Raw genomic sequence first — 18,204 nt, forward strand, 5'->3', positions numbered from 1 at the left:
GAACCAAGATCAGTGCTTGCATACGATCATTGATAGAACACAGGAACATTTTTTACGACATAGAGATAGGAACTAAAACTTAAAGTCTATACATGCCTTGTGTAGAGCAAAGCGAGAGTAGCAACATGTTACCAGGGGGTACGTTCCATTACAAAGATAACAACAAGAATCCATAGGATATGTATTTCTTGTTCAGAAGAACATCAAAAGGGTAAAGATAATGCTCCGTAAACATGCTGGGTACGATGTACCGACCGAAGCTCACCAGATACTATCCGTGGTTTCCAGGCGTTGCTCCGATTTCATGCCAATATAACGTAGCCTTTTTGCCAACTTTCCTGTGCTTGCGAGTGCCGTTTTCATAGCCCCTTTGGTGTTGTCCTGCCCTTTTAGGCGCCGAGCAGCTGTCGTATTCTGTATCTGAGTAGAATACGAGCTCATGTATCTGACAGCATAGTACCATCCTTTGCGGACCTTCTTTATTGTCTTGTTTGCTGCAACCAGCAACTTGACCAGGTGTGTCACTTGATTTTCCAGCTTCTTTACGTGGGTGCAGTGATAGTCCCTGATTTCTTTGCCACATGCATCCTCCATAAACCTAATGGCTGCGATAGCAGCACTGTCTTCTGCTTCATCATAGTTGTTTGAGACCACACCAGATATCGAGGTTGGGACAAGCAAACCATCGAACAACTGTAACGACGAATTAAAAGTAACCGTCACACGAGACTCGTTGCCCGGATATGTCTTGTGATGGTAAATCGCAGGGGGCAACTTGAGAGCTTGCAGCATGAGGGCAAAGATGCGGGAATGGGGAATCAGTATTACATAGTCATCTTCCTGCAGAGGAAAGAAAAGGATCAAATAATTGTTTTACAAAGGGATAATCTCACAAGTGATTGCGTTGATTTGTAAAGCAGGTAAAAATAAGTTTAAGTTTTGCTGACCAAACTAAATCAAGATTAGTTGTATCATTGTACATTTTACACTTAGTGCTACTGTAAGATGAAAAGCAAACTGAACTCAGGAAAGAACGATGTTTAGAAACATGTTGCTCCACTGAGTAAATTGGCCTTGTGATGAAACAAAAAGACTCCCGAACTAACGATTCGGTGCTGGTGCATTATTTGAGTTTGGTAGGCACAGACCATCACCAGGATGAAATTATTCATTTAGTGCAGTTCCCTTTTCCTCTCTTATTCCAACTTCACATCCTAACCACCAAAAGGAAGGGAGAAGCAAACTCAACTTGGTGTTTTTTGATCATGTTACAGAGCATGTCACAGTCAGATACCATTTAGAGACGGAAAGGTAATTGGCGTAGTATGTGGTCTCTCGAAAAGAAAATATAGCTGTATAGAAGGTCCAGACAATATTATATTAACTGAGGAAACACCTACAAGGTTATCAACTACACCAATTACATGGCAATGTGATAGGTTCTAAATCATCACACTATTTGAACGTGAGCATCACTACATTTTTATTGCTGGCTGCGAGGATGCATAGCCCCTAGATGAGACATGTGTCTCTCTTCAGAGACAGATGTGAGATGTTCTTTCAATCAGTTTTTTTCCAGTCGTTCAGAAAAATCAAAGAGGGGATGCGATGGGTGTTGTCTCACCCGTGCAAGCGCCCGCAGACAGCTGTCGGTGGAACGGGTGGAAGGCGGCGAGTCAGGAACAGGGAGCTCCTCGGCGGCCATCGCGATCTGAACAGGGAGCTCCTCGGCCGCCATCGCGATCTGAAATCCCCAGATGCGGGCACGTATTTAGAGTCCAAAGGGGAAAATAAACGTGATGTATGACCGTGCATAAGCAAGGACTGACCTGGTCGATGGAATTGAGCTGCGTAGGGCTAATCGAAGAGGCGCTGCGGAGCTTGGTTCAAGATGGCGCTGCCGCGCCAAGAAGACGATGCAGCTGCAGGAGGATAAGACGATGTGGACGAGAGAGCGTGTAAATCCCTAAGTTTGACCTATGTATAAGACGATGCAACGAACAGGCAAATGACGGATCAAATAACTACCTGAGCCATCTGTAAGGCCTCTCCGCCGGCCTCGAAGACGGATCCTCCGCCCCGCCACCGACCCAGCTGCAAGACAGGCAGAAACGTCAGAAAAGGGGGGAAGAAAACAGGCAAAGAGAGAAGGAGGAAGATCACTTGAGAACGGCGCACCAAGGAGGACGAACGGCGGCTAGAGGAGGTGGACGAGCTCCAGAGCAAGAGCGCAGGGGGAGCGAGGAAGGGGGAGCGGCAGAGACGAAGCGAGCAGGGCGAATCGGGAGCAGTGCGGCGGAGGGGAAGCGACGAGGCGAATGGGAGGAGTAGTAGGCAGGCCATCCACCGCGGGACCAATCCACTGGCATCACGCAGTGCCACGGAAGACGAAATCCCGAAAATACCCTCCGCGCGGCGACGAATTAACAGGCGATGGCACCGGGGGGGGGGAGATATTTTCACCGCCCGCGCGGCCGATCGGCGCACGCAGCCCACGCCAAGCCACAGCGGCCGACAGGCGCGGCCCACCGGAGAGAGGCCCCACACGTCAGCGAGTTAAGACAGTAATTCTGGAGTAAACAAAACCAGTAAGAAAAAGTGGATGGAAGTTACATTGTAGCAGTGATCTGCCTTGATCCAACGGGCGAAATCTCTCCCGAACGAATCACGATCATTGAGGAGGCTGGGTGGCTCCCAACTAACATATTGCTGGATGTGCTAACTGCTAAGTTGCTTTGATTGATTCGTCTGGTGATGAAACCCTTTAGGAATATTTTTTTGGAAGGAGCTGATGGTAAGCTGCTTTTTTCTCTCCCGTGTGTATGTTTGTTTGGTCCACACACACACCACGCGGCATGTATACGTTTGGTAGAGGGAGCCACGACCACAATGGGCTCGAATATAATCTGATGCTTCCTACCGGGGGTACTGTCTTTCATTGGGTATTTCATACAATGTGCACATTGTTTTTTTCTCAAAAAGATAGTGCACATTGCTTCCTGAAATTATCTGGACAGGCGGAGGCACTTCAATGCTTTATTTTTAATTCATTCAGTTTCTGCTTGGGTACACCACGCCCTCCCAAAACACATCAACGGTCGAGATTAGTCTGTACCCCTTTATAATTAAGGATAGGGTGGGCATTCTTAAGAAATAAATTATCCGTTACCAATTCTTCGCGAAAGAATGCCTCGATTAAGTTGACGTCAAGCTCTCTCCATGCTTTTGTCCATGGTGCTGAAATTGCATGTCTGGCATCTCATGACTGTGTCCACGACCACGTCCTCATCCCTTGACTTAGTTTAGTCCTGCTTTTGCTCAAGATAACGGCGGAGGTGTGCGGCAATGGCATCTCCAATCTCATCGTCTCCTACAATGCTACCATAGCGCTACTGACCGAAGCAACGCATTACTTCAACCAACGTGTTGTATTCATGAATAAAGCTAGTTTGTTTTAGATGATGAACATACCTAGCTGATTGATTCTTTACTGAGAGAATTAAATGAACAGGAATGCCATTTCAAGAGGATAGAGAATGGTTAGCGACGCTGCTCCCCGCCGAGCCGGCGGCTGCTGCAGGTGGTGGGTTGAGGAAACAATCAGAAATTCGCAAGTCGGCGCCTGTTGCAAATATGCCCTTGAGGTAATAATATTGTATTATTATATTTTTATTTTCATAATTAAGAGTTTATAATTCATGCTATAACTGCTGTGATACTTGAATACGTGATTCAGTGACAAACTCATATGCCCGCGTCTATACGAAGACCGTCACCATGACCGAATTGCTCATCCTCTTTCCGCGCTCCCTGCATTTCTGTCACCATTATCATGGCCGAATAGCTCACATTCACTATGATCACGTAGCTCAGCCTATTTACCCACGACCTCCACATCCATTCCCATTCCCATTGCCTAATAGCTCACCGTCGCTATTCCTCTTTGCCTCCATAAGCGACCGGATTGAGCCCCTATCTCCAAGGAGATTGCTGCGAAGTAGGATCCCGTTGACTTCTGGCCTGGTTGTCCGGATTGGAATCCTAAAACACGCGCATCAAGTACGATTCACATCACGGCTTCAAGCTCATCCTACATCGCTAGCAGAGAGCTCACCCACACAGCTATCTTCGAACACCACATGCTCCCCTGTTGCACCATGTAATGGAGGCAAATGTCGAGGAGGGACACACCATTTGTCCCCAATACGAAGAGCAACACGTGGACTTGGTGCAAGGGAGGGAGCTCCATTTGGCCACCTAGGTGAGCACCGGCAAGACAAGGACAAAAACGATGCCGTTGGATGGTCACAACGTCGTGCGTAGAGGAGGAGGTGACTCTTCACGTATGCATGCCCATGTGTTGCATTCACCATCGATGGTATGAATATCTATTTGGTGGGGAGCAACTAGTGCAGTCTCCCATATGTAACCACTTTGTAATTCATTGTTTGTTCCCTTATGTAACATGATGTTTTTCTCCCTCCAATTGGGTATGTGGATTTATGAGTTAATGCAACAAAAGAAAGCATGAAAAAAAAGGAAAAACAACATAAGAAGCAAGGGATAATTTTCATTGAACATGCATTTCAAACAAGCATTACATCCTGTAAGTGCATCTAGCGCCCCTTAGTGATTTTGGTGTATTGAAGACTTATAGGTTAAGGGACTAATGTGTTTTTGAGTGTACATAGGTCTATAAGTCTATGAGGAGTTTGATATTTACAGAGAAAGTCGACCCCTAAAAATGAAGTTCTTCGACTGAAGACTTCGGTATTCTGAAGACTTTGAAAGTGAAGAAATTGGTGTGACCTTGAAGACTTGGTATTCATTCGAGGAACATGAAGCGTGAAGACTTTTGTTTTCGTAGTTTCATTTTCTCTTTCTTGAGTCATAGGAAACACCGTACTGTTAAAGGGGGTCGAGGAAATACTAAGAAAAAATTTCCAAGTGATGCTCAACTCAAAATCCTACACCTACCAATCCTTTCGAGTGAAGCCATTGAAAATCGCATACAGTTCAGTCAATTTCTTTAGTGACAGGGACGAAGTTCTTCTGGTCTCTGAGGAATTTCTTCTGAGTGAGGAGTTAGGAATTCGCCAGTGCGGATTGCCTACACAGTGAGGAACATGATAGCCCTGAGGAATTAGACACTCAAAATTCCGACCGTCGCTGTGCTACGCGCCAGCTGTCCCAAAATATCTACCCACCTAACGGTCATATCATTGAAGGGCATTTATGGCTTATCATGTCGGGCTGCTCCCTAGGCTATAAATAGCCGCCCCTACAACCACTAGCTGGTTGGCTGCTCCGAGAGAAACTGACACTTGTCATTTGACAGCATCCCATCCTCCGAGACTTTGAGCGAAAATCATCAAGTGAGGAAAACCCAAAAACCCAAACCCAAACACCTACAAACCCCTACAAACCCAAAGTGATTGAGCATCACTGAAGAGATTGATCCTGCGTGGATCCGACGCTTGTTACCTTTGAAGACTGTGCTTCTTCTAGATGGTTAGGCATCATGGTCTGAGCATCCAAGAGGAAATTGTGGATCGCCAAGTCACCGAGTTTGTGAAGGCTTGGAAGTCACCTGAAGACTTACAACGAGTGATTGGATGAGGTCTATGTGACCTTAGTTCAAGGAGAATACGGTGATGACTCTGTGTCCGGGACTGTGTGTCATCAGGTTTAAATACCTAGCCGCTCCAACCAGACGTACAACTGAGACAGCAGTTGGAACTGGTCTACCAAATCATTGTATTCACCGAGGTTATTGGTTCTATTTCCTCAACTCTTTCATTTCTTCATTACTGTTTTGTGTGCCTGTTCATATCTGTTCGAAGACTTTGACTGAAGACTTTCTCAATTTCCTCAGTTCAATTTCTTCAATCTGTTTGTCTTCATCCTGTTATCCTGTGTTTACGCTTTCTGTACTCTGTGCTTGTCTTCATTTCATCATGATGACCATGCTTGTGTTCGGTTATGTTTACATCTGAGTACTTATTCCGCTCCAAGTAGTTCTTCGCTAAGGAATTTCCTCATCCGCAAATTCCTCAGTGAAGAATTCATAAAAATCGCCTATTCACCCCCTCTAGTCGATATAACGCACTTTCAATTGGTATCAGAGCTTGGTACTCCCTTGTTCTGTGTGATTTTGGTTTAACCGCCTGGAGTTTTAGTTATGTCGACCGCAGGAATGAAGAAAGTGACTTGCCCCATCTTTGACGGTCATGATTATCCCAAGTGGAAGGCCATGATGAAGAAGCGACTCATGGCCATGGACAGTGAGCTGTGGACCGTTACTGAGATTGGTGTTACTAATCTCTGCAAGATGGCGGAAGCTGATGATATTCGCAAGTACACTCGTCTTGACATCTTAGCGAAGGATGTCATCTGCTCATGCTTATCCCTGAACCAGTTCAGGAACATCAAGCATCTATGTCATGCGAAGCTTATCTGGGACCGTCTCTCTGATGTCTATGAAGGTCATCGAACCTATCATGAACCTTGGTTTGAGGAGTTCAAGGAATTGCTCAAAACGATGACTTTCGGTCCTGAATCATCATCCCCTGCACCATGCCTTATGGCAAAAGGTGCCAAGGTAACTGAATACTACTTATCTGAATCAAGTGATGATGAATCTGGTGACGAATTTGGGCCAAGCTATACCAAACTTGCTTCCCTTGCCACTAAACAACAAAGAGCTTTGGAAAAAGTTCAAAATATGCTGGATAAAAGCGATGATATGTTGGGTGAAGAAATGGATCAGTCGAAAGCTTTGGCTGAAAGTCTTCAGAGACTTCAGTCCAAGTTTGACACCCTTCAAAGTCATCATAACACTCTCTTATCTGATCATGAGAAGCTTTCTTATGAATTTCTTCAAAAAAAGCAAGATCTTGAAAAGCTAAGAGTAAGTTATGAAGATCTTTAGAAGGAGCGCGATTCATTACTTGCTCAACAAATCAGCGCTTCTCAGGAAGAATTTGTTCCTCCATGTTTGAAGTGCATTGAACGTGAATCTGCTAATTCTTCACCTGAATGTTCAAATGCTTCTAATGCTACAAATTCTTCACCTGTCTCTGCTATCACTAATTCCTCACCTGAGGACATTGCTAGTATATCACTGATGATGCAGGGCTGAAGGAATTGTACATGACAGGCATGTACAAAAGCCTCAAAGGGCATAAGACTCTTTGTGATGTGCTTAAAAAGCAGATCCTCAACAGGAACCCTAGAAAAGAGGGTGTTGCCTTTGAGAGGAAACTCAATGCTGATGGAACATATTGGAAGCCTGAGCAGTACCCCACAACCTCATGGGTTGCTGCAAAGGGACCTCCAGTAGATCCATCTACTTTATCTAGCTTTACATGTGAATCTCCTCATTCTTCTGATGAGTCATTTGACTCCAACTATAAACTGTTCAAAAATCAGAATGGTGAAGTATTTGCTAGATATGTTGGCACTAACTGCAGGAATGGTTCCCCTATGAAGAAAATCTGGGTTCCCAAAAGATGCCTTGAAAGTCTTCAGGTGAATGTCCCCATGACACCACCTGTGAAGAATAGGAACCCCAGATCAAATTCTTCATATGGACCAAATTCTTCATATGGATCCAAGTCCTCATATTGACCAAATTCCTCACGTGGATCAAATTCCTCAAATGGATCAAAGTCCTCATATGATCATCATCGTGCTAACACTTCTGTTTCGCAGGGGAAATCTAAGGGCTATGAATATGTGCATTATTCTTCAAATCATTATGTTCATAAGTCCTCGAAGAATTACTCTGCTTATTCATGTGCTTATCCTAACCCCTCTTATGTGAAACAAAGTGGATTGGCTTCTATGCCGCCATTCTCGTATGGAGCTAGCAGAGTGATGAACTCTTTGCCACCCCTTCAGATGTGGGTGGTGAAGAAAAAGAACTAATCTCTTATGCAGGGTCGGGTCTCCAGACGTGCTTTAACGTCTGAAGAATTTTCTGGGGACCTGACAAATTGCCTGAAAGGACGCAGGCTAATCATGAAGAAATGAACTTTCATTTCTCACGTCCTCATACTGCTTTATCTGTTCTTTTTCTTGATCTGATGAAATTGATGTCATATTCTTCATTGATGAAGTATATGAGTTCGTAAGCTGCACTAATTCATCTGCAGGATGATCAACCCAAAGCCAATGAGTGGGTCCTCGATAGTGGATGTACAAATCACATGACAGGTGACAAGAGCCTATTGACGGATATTCCCTTATCTCCATCGCATCTGAAGCATATCATCTTCGCTGACAAAGAAAAAAGTCAGGTATTGGGTCTAGGTAAGGTTGCGATCTCAAAGGATCGACACATGGACAAAGTCATGCTTGTCGAGTCCTTAGGATACAACCTCATGTCTGTCTCAATGCTTTGTGATCTTGATATGGTTGTTGTCTTTGGCAAGTATCGTTGTGTTGTGATCATGGAAGCTGACAATTCCAAAGTCTTCGAAGGCTTTAGGAGAGGAGACTTGTATATTTTTGATTTCTCTACAGGACCGCAACCTGCCGTATGCCTACTTGCAAAAGCTTCAGAAGGCTGGCTATGGCATCGACGACTTGGTCATGCAGGCATGAGGAATTTGCACACGCTTGCGAATAAGAAGCATGTCATTGGTATTGAGAACGTCAAATTCCTCAAGGATCACTTATGCGGAGCCTGTGAAGCTGGAAAGATGACCAAGGCCAAGCATCCAGCGAAGACAATCATGACTACCACTCGACCATTTGAATTACTTCATATGGATCTCTTTGGTCCTAATCATTATTCAACAGTTACAAATGATGCATCTCTATATGGCTTGGTTATTGTTGATGATTATTCTTGTTACACATGGGTGCATATTGTCACTTACAAACATGAGGTGCAGGAAGTCTTCAAACGATTTTCCTCGAGGGCTTCAACCAACTTTGGTGTGAAGATCAAGCACATCAGAAGTGATAATGGAACCAAGTTCAAGAATTCTGATCTTGATGACTATCTTGACGAACTTGGTATTACTCATGAGTTATCTGCTCCTTATACTCCTCAGCAAAATGGCGTCATGGAGCGCAAGAACAGGACTCTAGTTGAGATGGCTTGCACTATGCTTGATAAGTACAAGACGCCTCGTCACTTCTGGATTGAGGCAATTTATACTGTGTGCCACATCATCAACAGGGTATATCTTCACAAATTCTTCAAGAAAACTGCTTATGAACTCCTCACTGACAAGGAACCCAATGTAAGTTATTTCAAAGTCTTCGGTGCTAAATGTTGGATTAGAGATCCTCATCACAATGCTAAATTTGCATCGAAAGCACATGAAGGTTTTATGCTTGGTTACGGAAAGGACTCGCACACCTACAGAGTCTTCAACAACATTCTTCACAAGGTTGTTGAAACTGTAGATGTGCGGTTCGATGAAACTAATGGCTCGCAAAGAAAGCACCTACCTCCTGTGCTAGATGAATAGTCACCTGAGGAAACCGTCAAGTTCAAGGCTACTGAGGATGTCATTCCTACCGAAGAATCTGTTGAAGAAGTTATTCCAGATCATGAAGAACGTCGTGCTGATGCACCTGAGGAAAATGATGTTGAAGAAAATGTTGATCAAATTCCTCAACGGCAACCAACTCATCCTCGAGTCGCAAATGAAGTGCAGATTGAGAAAATCATCAGCAACATCAACATCCTAGGTCCTCTCACACGCTCAAGAGCTTCTCATTTGTCTAACTTTTGTGGGCACTTTGCTTTTGTCTCTATCACAGAGCCCACTAAGGTAGATGAAGAATTTCTGGAGCCTGAGTGGATTCAGGGTGTGCAAGATGAATTGCATCAATTCGAGCTCAACAACGTCTGGGAACTGGTTAAACATCCAGATCCTTGCAAACAGAATATCATTGGCACAAAGTGGATCTACCGCAACAAGCAAGATGAAAATGGCCTTGTTGTGAGGAATAAGGCACGGCTTGTAGCTCAAGGCTACACACAGGTTGAAGGAATTGATTTCGATGAAACTTTTGCACCTGTTGCTAGACTTGAGGCTATTCGCATATTACTTGCTTATGCTAACCATCATGACATCATCTTATATCAAATGGATGTGAAAAGTGCATTCCTCAATGGTAAGCTTGAGGAAGAAGTATATGTTGCTCAACCCCCAGGTTTTGAAGATCCAAAGCATCCAGACAAAGTCTTCAGACTCAATAAGGCCCTCTATGGCCACAAGCCGGCCCCTCGGGCGTGGTATGATACTTTGAAGGAATTCCTCATGAAGAAAGGCTTCAAACCCGGTTCACTCGACCCTACTCTTTTCACTAAATCTTATGATGGTGAACTGTTTGTGTGCCAAATATATGTTGATGATATTATCTTTGGCTGTACTGACCAACGTTATAGTGATGAATTTGCCTATATGATGAGTGAAGAATATCAAATGTCTATGATGGGAGAATTGAAATTCTTTTTATGTCTTCAAATTCGTCAACAGCGCAATGGCATATTCATATCTCAGGAGAAATACCTCAAGGATGTATTGAGGAAATTCGGCATGCAATATTGCAAAGGCGTCAAAATCCCTATGCCCACAAATGGCCATCTATGCACTGATGAAAATGGTATTGACTTCAATCAAAAGGTATACCGCTCCATGATTAGTTCTTTATTGTACCTATGTGCATCTAGGCCAGACATTATGCTTAGTGTTTGCATGTGTGCCCGATTTCAAGCTACACCGAAGGAATCACACCATAAGGCTATGAAACATATTCTTCGATATCTAGTTCACACACCAACACTTGGATTATGGTATCCCAAGGGCTCGGCTTTTGATCTCATTGGATATTCAGACTTTGACTATGTTGGTGATCGTGTGGACTGCAAGTCAACATCTGGCACATGACATTTCCTCGGACGATCCTTGGTCTGTTGGTCCTCGAAGAAACAGAATAGCGTATCACTGTCTATTACTGAAGCTGAGTACATTGCTGCTAGTTCGTGTTGTGCACAATTGCTATGGATGAAGCAAACTCTAAAGGACTACGGCATCAACCTGAAGAATGTGCCTCTCTACTGTGAAAATGAGAGTGCCATCAAGATTGCTCATAACCCAGTTCAGCATTTGAAGACAAAGCACATTCAGATTCCTCATCATTTTCTTCGTGATCATGTGTTCAAGGGCGACATTTCTATTGAACATGTGAAGACTGAAGAACAGCTAGCCGATATCTTCACAAAGCCCTTGGATGAGAAGAGATTTAGCAAGTTGAGGTGTGACCTAAATATCCTAGAACCTTTGAATGTCCTTTGAAAAGGACACATATCCTAACACTTATGCAAAATTGATGACTTAGATGTGCAACACACGAAGTAATGTTTTCTTCAATCAATGAAGACTAACCCTCTAAGTGTGAGGATATTAACGAAGAATTTGATTCTCAGAGCCCTACGACAATTGTACGCGGTGTCTGAAATCATCATTCTTATACGGTGGGTCACGCCACCAACCAAAAGTTGAAAATCTTCAATCTGAGTTTTTCCTCATTTGAATTTCCTCAGTTGTTCGTTTTCTTCAACTTTGCAATGTGTTCACATTTTCCGTCGTTTGTCTTCATTGGCTATATATATATATATATATATATATATATATATATATATATATATATATATATATATATATATATAAAGTCTATTAGTGACCCTGGGTGAAGAATAAGTAATTCCTCACCCGGGTCGATCGACCGAGCGATGGTAGTTTGACTAAACGCCAGCCAATGTAATTTTACTTCGAGGGAAACTTTAGCTGGTCACCCACTCCCCCAAATGTCAGAAGGAAAAAAAAACTAGCCCACTCCTCCAGTCCGTTCCTATCTCCCTCCGGCCCCTCACATCTCGTCATTGCGGCGGCGGCGGCGGCAGCGACGGCGCCGGACGGACGACCCGGCGGCGAGGACTTCCTCTCTTGTGCGTGGAGTACTTCCCTTACCTCTCTCATGTGGTAGCGACTCGGAGGCGCCGTGGGCGGTGCAAGATCTGGGCGAGCTCGGCAGGACGACGGCGTTCTCCGGCGTCCCTCTTCACCGTCGACGGTATTATCATCAGTAAGACCCCCCTCCTCATCTCTTCCCGTATCCTCCTCCATGAACTTCTGAATTTCTAGGATTAGGGTTATTGGTTTTTGGGAGCGGTGCTGGGAAAGAGGAAGAAGACCAAGGAAAGGAAAGGAAAGGAAAATGAGAAGCTCGGGTGATGGAGGTAATGCTGGAGAAGGGCTCCTGGCGGTGGGATCAATTCTAGGAGGAGGTGGAGATCATAGCAGAGGATATGAAGGCCGTGTGGATGACATAGAAGAAGAGGAGGAGCTCAAGGCTGCGGAGAAAAAGGACAACAGTAGAGTATCAGACTTCCATCTAGCTGAGATCAACTTTTGTTTTCACGGGACATGTGAATCCTCTCTCTGATTTGGTTTTGTCTAAATTTCACGAATTTTCATCCTGAAGTAAAAAAATGATGGTTCTGACTTGATTGAATGTTAGTAGTGATGTACATAAAGAATCAGCCTGTACCTAGCTGACAATGCTAATTCTCTGTAAATTTGTGTTAATCAAAATTTGCGCATACATACGAGCAATATTTCTTCAACTAAAGAATATTCACCTTCCGATTTTTTTTGTTTTATGCTATTCTTAAGATAATATTTATATCGGTGATGCTAGCTTTATGTTTTGTGAATTTATCAGGCAAACCAATAATTCAAATTCTGCCAAGAAATCTAGGAGCAGAAGAAGATGTATGCTTTAGGTGTACGTGAATCTTTAAGCCGTTCCTTTCTAGGAAAATTTCTAAGACTGTTTTTGTTTTACCCAAAGGTTTTCAAGCTTTGGGTGCCTGCGGCCGGCTCGACGGGTGGCATCAGCAAGCGCCGGCCGGCCTCGGCACTGCTGTTGGTGGTTATATGGTGGGCGGAGCACACTAGTGGGCTTCAACGTCAGGGTACGGTGGCGTGCTAAATCCTGAGTCCTGCTAGGCTTTTTTTGGTTCAGGTTTTGTTACTGTTTTCCATTCGGGGTTATGTGGCGAGCAAACCTAGCATTTGCGGTTAGTTGTTTCAGAAATTCATCTCCTGACATCAAATTTCGATACGTAAGATTAATCCTGCCAACAAATCTATGTTATGGGCTTGCTAGTTCTCTTCATATCTCTATGCTGATTTTGTGTGCAATTTAGATGAATACTTTCCGTTTTATTCAGGGATACGTTCAGCATGCTTGTGAGGTACACATTTTTCAGTTCCAATTATAAGTGTTTGCCTTATTTATCGCTCAAATTTCATGTTCTAAAGATGCTCCTTCACTTCAATACAGCGTTGGCATGTAGGATGACTATCTATCCAAATTATCATGTACAATTTTTTTAAAAATTGGCTCTTCTTCTGCATGTCTCTAAGGCATAATTTCTGATCTATCATGAGATAATGATTATTTCTTCTTCTTTCTTAACATGCCGCTAGTTGCTATGAAAATTTAACACATACATCAGCCTTTTGTCATTGAAACAAAATCATATCTGCCAAGTTTCTACATTCCGTCGAAGCTTGCAGATTTACCATCTAACTTGGCACATTATTGAAACAAATCGTAACCATGGATTCTATACGGAAGATCGACATATCATTTTTACATTAGATTCATGTATACTGTAAGGAATTGATTTTGTTCAACTTCAACCCATTTTCCTATCTTGCAAAGCTGTCCATTCAAGTATATTCAATTTCTACTATGTGACTTAATACATTTGTAACATTGGCATAGTGACATTGACATGCTTTTCTTTTTCGTCCGTTTAATATTGATTCATCTACATGGTTATATATCCAGTCTGCTATTGATCATTTCCATTTTTCATCCCGGCAGTACGCTGATAGCTTATCCAGTCTGCTATTGATCATTACCTTTTTTCACCCTGGCAGTATGCCGATAGCTATAATCGAGTCAATAGTTCCAAAATGTTGGTTCACAATTATTTGTCTTTTTGGGAAGCACATGGCTGGCTCCGGTTGGTGGCATGGCCTTTCCATTCTGAATTGAAGAGGGTCTGAAAAGTTTGAACTATCCATGGAATAGAAAAGATACAACTTTCCTTCATATCGTTGATTCTTCTTAGTCTTCCTTTTGTGAAGTTGTGTAGCAATCTTCCTTTTCCTATATATAATTTGATTTTCTTAGGAATACTCTCCATTTTCTTACGAACACGACGTCGTTGCGATGCCTCCAGATGCACCAGCAACAGAACATGAAGAATGTCGTGGCGAGGTGAGCGAAATCTGGCAGATTGCGGACAGAGGCCACGGAAGGTGACCGGAACCCCAACGTGGCCCTGAAATCAACCACCAATGGGCAAGCATAGAGGAGGTGACTCGCTGACTGCAGCGGGGAATGGCGGAGTGGGCAACTATTCCACGCTCTAAAATTGAGGTTTAGAGCAATTAAAAAGGTGATTTTATTCCTGAATCATGCTTAACATTTCTTTAGCAAACAAGCACTACTAGCAGCCCGTTTCCAGATGTGCTTCTTGTTGGTTCATGTAGACATGCCAATGAAGGCCTGATAAAGAACAGAAAAAATACAGTATATTGGTTTAATTGATCTCTTGTGTAGACCAAAATTAGCGAGTAAAGGAAATTTGATTTTGCTTCCAAATTCTTTCTGTGAGTTTATCCCAGGAATAATGTTTTGTTCCTATTTGAGTTGCAACGCATGACTTCCGGAGGCTACTCTTCCATTTGATTTTGCTGTTCAACAGCTCTCAAAGGCACAGAGCAAATCAGTTGGCTTCTCGAAGAAAACATATTTTTGATAAATGATGTGCCATGCATCCTTCTGCGCACCTAATCGCCTGCTTAGAACAAATAAAATTAGTTGCATTTGCCTGTATTGTGGAGTGTCTATAGATGGCAGAATAGCTGCAGCCTTGCTTTCTACTAACCAGTTTCATTTTCTTTCAGAATCATGTTCCTGCTTTTTTCTCCTTGCTGTGAGTGTATTGGAGTATAGGGTTCTCCCTGGAGGGTCGTGTAATCAGTGTGCTATCTGAGGCAATGTATAGAGTTCCAGTTCTGTTTTTCTTGAGAGCTGACCCTGTAAATTCTAGCTCTGTTTTCTTTGAGCTGATATGTAAATTCTTCAATGTTTAAATAAAGTTCAGCCTCAGGCCCTTAAAGATAATACTACTCCCCAGATTAAAAGGTGATGGTGTGTTTATATGTTAACAATAAGGTTCTCTTAGGAATGCCATTCAAATAAAAATATTTTGTGTAATTGAGGACGCAATTCCAGAAATGGTACCTCCAGAAAGATTACAACTGAGATTGCCATCACACCAAATCTAGAGGAAACTATTGAGCGAAAAGGAGAGAACACAAATTGAATGCATCACTATCTCGTTGTTTCTCTAGGAGCAGAAAAAGATATTTTTAAAGGAACGGAGTATCATGTGATGCAGCTCGTGCACATAGAGGTAGTTTGATGCGGAGGTAAAGTTACCGTGCGAGCTTATTGTCTCTTACGGCAGTGGTTCGGGTGCGCAGACTTAGCAAGCGCCATAACTTAGTTAGCATGCATGAGGGAAATTTACGTCACAACCTTTGTTTCTTATGGCAGCGCCATAACAGTTTCTCACAGGACGTAGCTTAGTGCCATGCATAATGTAAGATTACCTCTCTCCCTTTTATACGGCTGAGGAATGGTTTCTTCCTCCCCATAGTAATCTTACCTCACCTGTTTTTATTTCTTATGTTTCAAAACTCTGGATGTGGGATAGGCTGGGGTGAGGAATAAGAATTCCTCACCCAGGGTGACGAATACGCGACCTATATATATATATATATATATATATATATATATATATATATATATATGAGTTTATATCCTCTACAACATTCACTTATTGCTATTTCTTCAAGTTGCCTTTCTACTAAGTGAATGTGATCGGACCCTTCCCCCCTCTATACTAAACTCAACCCAATCTATTCACAAATTCTTCATGTGCATTCTATTTGAAACTCGTTCAAAATCTTCACTGTGTCCTTGTCAGCTGAAGAATTTGCGAACGGAACTTTAAAACTTATCTTATCTAAATTTTCGGTGTTTGCCGCTCAAACCGTCCGCATTCCACGAAAATACTTATCTATTCACCCACGATCTCGCACGATCGCCACCTCTCAGTACGTGGGTGACACATGTCAAGCGAATGAGAAGGGTCAGGGGCTCGTTCGTCCAATTTCTTCGGGTGAACAGTTTTTCACCGCGGCTATATATACCCCTCCCCTTCCTCACTTCACTTTTACTCCGCTCGACCTCTCTCCCGCTCGAGCTTCTCAAACCCTAGCGCCTCCGCTACTTCATCGTCGCCGGTGAGGAAGAGCTTCACTGCCTCGACCTCGTCGCCGTCGTACTCGCGCCGGCTGCGGATTTCTTCACTCCGCCGCCGCCGCCGTAGCTGTCTTCCTCAGCCGAGTTAGGGCGTGGAAGATCTGAACTGACGAACTTCACTTCTACACTTCCCAGTTCGTCGTGTTCTTCGTCAAGGGTAATTAAAAGTTACTTTTACTGCCCTCTTTGATTCGAATGATTTCTACAAAATCTTCAAAGGTGTTTTTCTTCAAATCCTCACACACTAAAACACTTCACATGTCATCTGTTCTTGATCCGTTTCTCTAAGCAACATTTTTCTTCAAGATTCCTCAATTGTGTGGATTTTTGATCTATACAACTCTGGAACCTAAGACAAAGAACGCTTAGTGAAATTCTTCAAGACTCATCTGGTCAAATTCCTCAAACTTGTTCTTTTTGAAAAACCTCTGAGAACGCATGACCTCTCCAAATTCCTCGCAACTATACTCTGTTCACGGGTACTCATATCCGCTGCTGGATCACTAGGTTCTCATCAACTTAACTCATTTGCAGCGTTCCTCGAAGAAAAGTTGCATACCTCTTCAGAGAATTCTGTTGTTCATATTCCTCAGCTGAAGAAAATGGCTGACGGTAAGAAGCCACAGAAGGGAGGAAAGAGGCCTGAGGTCAACACAGCGTTTGAAATCCCATGATGACATTTATGCTGGGTACTACACACCCCCTGAGGAGGATAAAAATCAGCGCAAGGTGCACATTCAAAAGATAGAGAGGAGATAGGCAAGAGAGTGGAGGGAGTACAGATATGTTACTCCCAAATACATGAAGAAATTCGCTGTTACCCCTCCATGCTCAAGACCTCCATTGGCACCTGGCCAAGAAGCTGATCCCTCTAGCATCAGAAGGGGTGAAGAATTCCCTAAGGAATGGGCCAAGCGTCAAGCTAAACTGGCCAAAATGGCAAAAGAAGCAGTGAAGAAATTCAATGAAGACTCTGCTGCTGCTACCACTACTTAGGCCTCTACAAGCAAGCCAAAGAAAGCCATGGCAAAGAAGCCTGCTCATAAGCCAAGTGCTTCAACCTCAATGCCCTCACGGCCAGATTCCTCAAAGCCCTCACGGCCAACTCCTCAAGCTGCTCCAGCTCCTCTAAAATCCTCAGCTCCTCCGCCAAAGTCCTCAGCTGCTCCGACCAAATCCTCGGCACCTGTGCATCTCGCCACGTGCCAAAGGACGACCGGCATCTCTACTGCCTCAGGAGCATCTACCAGTTCCTCAGCTGCACCAAATTCATCAACTGGCCCTTCTCTGCTGAAAACAAAGGCCGCTGCTGGACGAGGCTCTCGACCAAGTCCTCATAAGAAGCAGGTCGCCTTTCAAGTACCGTCTGATGAAGACGAAGCTGATGATGAAGAACTTGCCGAAATCATCAGAGACAGGCAGCTCAGGGCTGCTAGAGCCAAAGGCACAAATGTGCCTCTGCTTTTGGATCCAAAGTTGATCCTTAATTATATTGATCTCTGGCACAAGGACCCCAACACTCCTATGCCTGACTTCAAGCTCACAACTGGCCAAAGTCATATGTTGACTGCCTTCATTCAAGAAGAAAAATGGAAATTTGAAAGGCCAGGCAGTTGAAGAAATCGCAATACAAGAAGGAGCGCTACCTGAAGAAGAATGTTTTCTCCATGTCAACTAATGAACTTGTAGCTATTCAAGCTGAGATCAAGCAACTCTGTGATGAATTTGAAGCGTATCGCGCTGATTGGCTGGGAGCCAAGGTCC

General features: G+C 43.6%; 1 protein-coding gene across 1 annotated transcript; it reads right to left on the reverse strand.

Annotated features, from left to right (window-relative positions):
- LOC123080982 (uncharacterized) lies at positions 1-2,397 on the reverse strand. The gene is made up of 5 exons (XM_044503941.1): positions 2,179-2,397; positions 2,029-2,094; positions 1,830-1,922; positions 1,625-1,744; positions 1-840 (listed from the first exon to the last, which is right to left on the reverse strand). Exons 4-5 carry the CDS (start codon positions 1,736-1,738, stop codon positions 262-264), a joined length of 693 nt encoding a protein of 230 aa, XP_044359876.1. The 5' UTR covers positions 1,739-1,744; positions 1,830-1,922; positions 2,029-2,094; positions 2,179-2,397; the 3' UTR covers positions 1-261.
- Positions 2,398-18,204: the final 15,807 nt, after the last annotated feature.

The sequence above is a fragment of the Triticum aestivum genome, chromosome 3D (genome assembly GCF_018294505.1).
Source record: "Triticum aestivum cultivar Chinese Spring chromosome 3D, IWGSC CS RefSeq v2.1, whole genome shotgun sequence".
Taxonomy (NCBI): Eukaryota; Viridiplantae; Streptophyta; class Magnoliopsida; order Poales; family Poaceae; genus Triticum; species Triticum aestivum.

Bases quoted from the DNA above. Each gene is read 5' to 3' on its own strand.
- LOC123080982 (XM_044503941.1), bottom strand. From the start codon at position 1,738: ATGGCGGCCGAGGAGCTCCCTGTTCAGATCGCGATGGCCGCCGAGGAG. The intron at 841-1,624 runs GTGAGACAACAC...TTTCCTCTGCAG, and splicing joins GTCTGCGGGCGCTTGCACGG to GAAGATGACTATGTAATACT.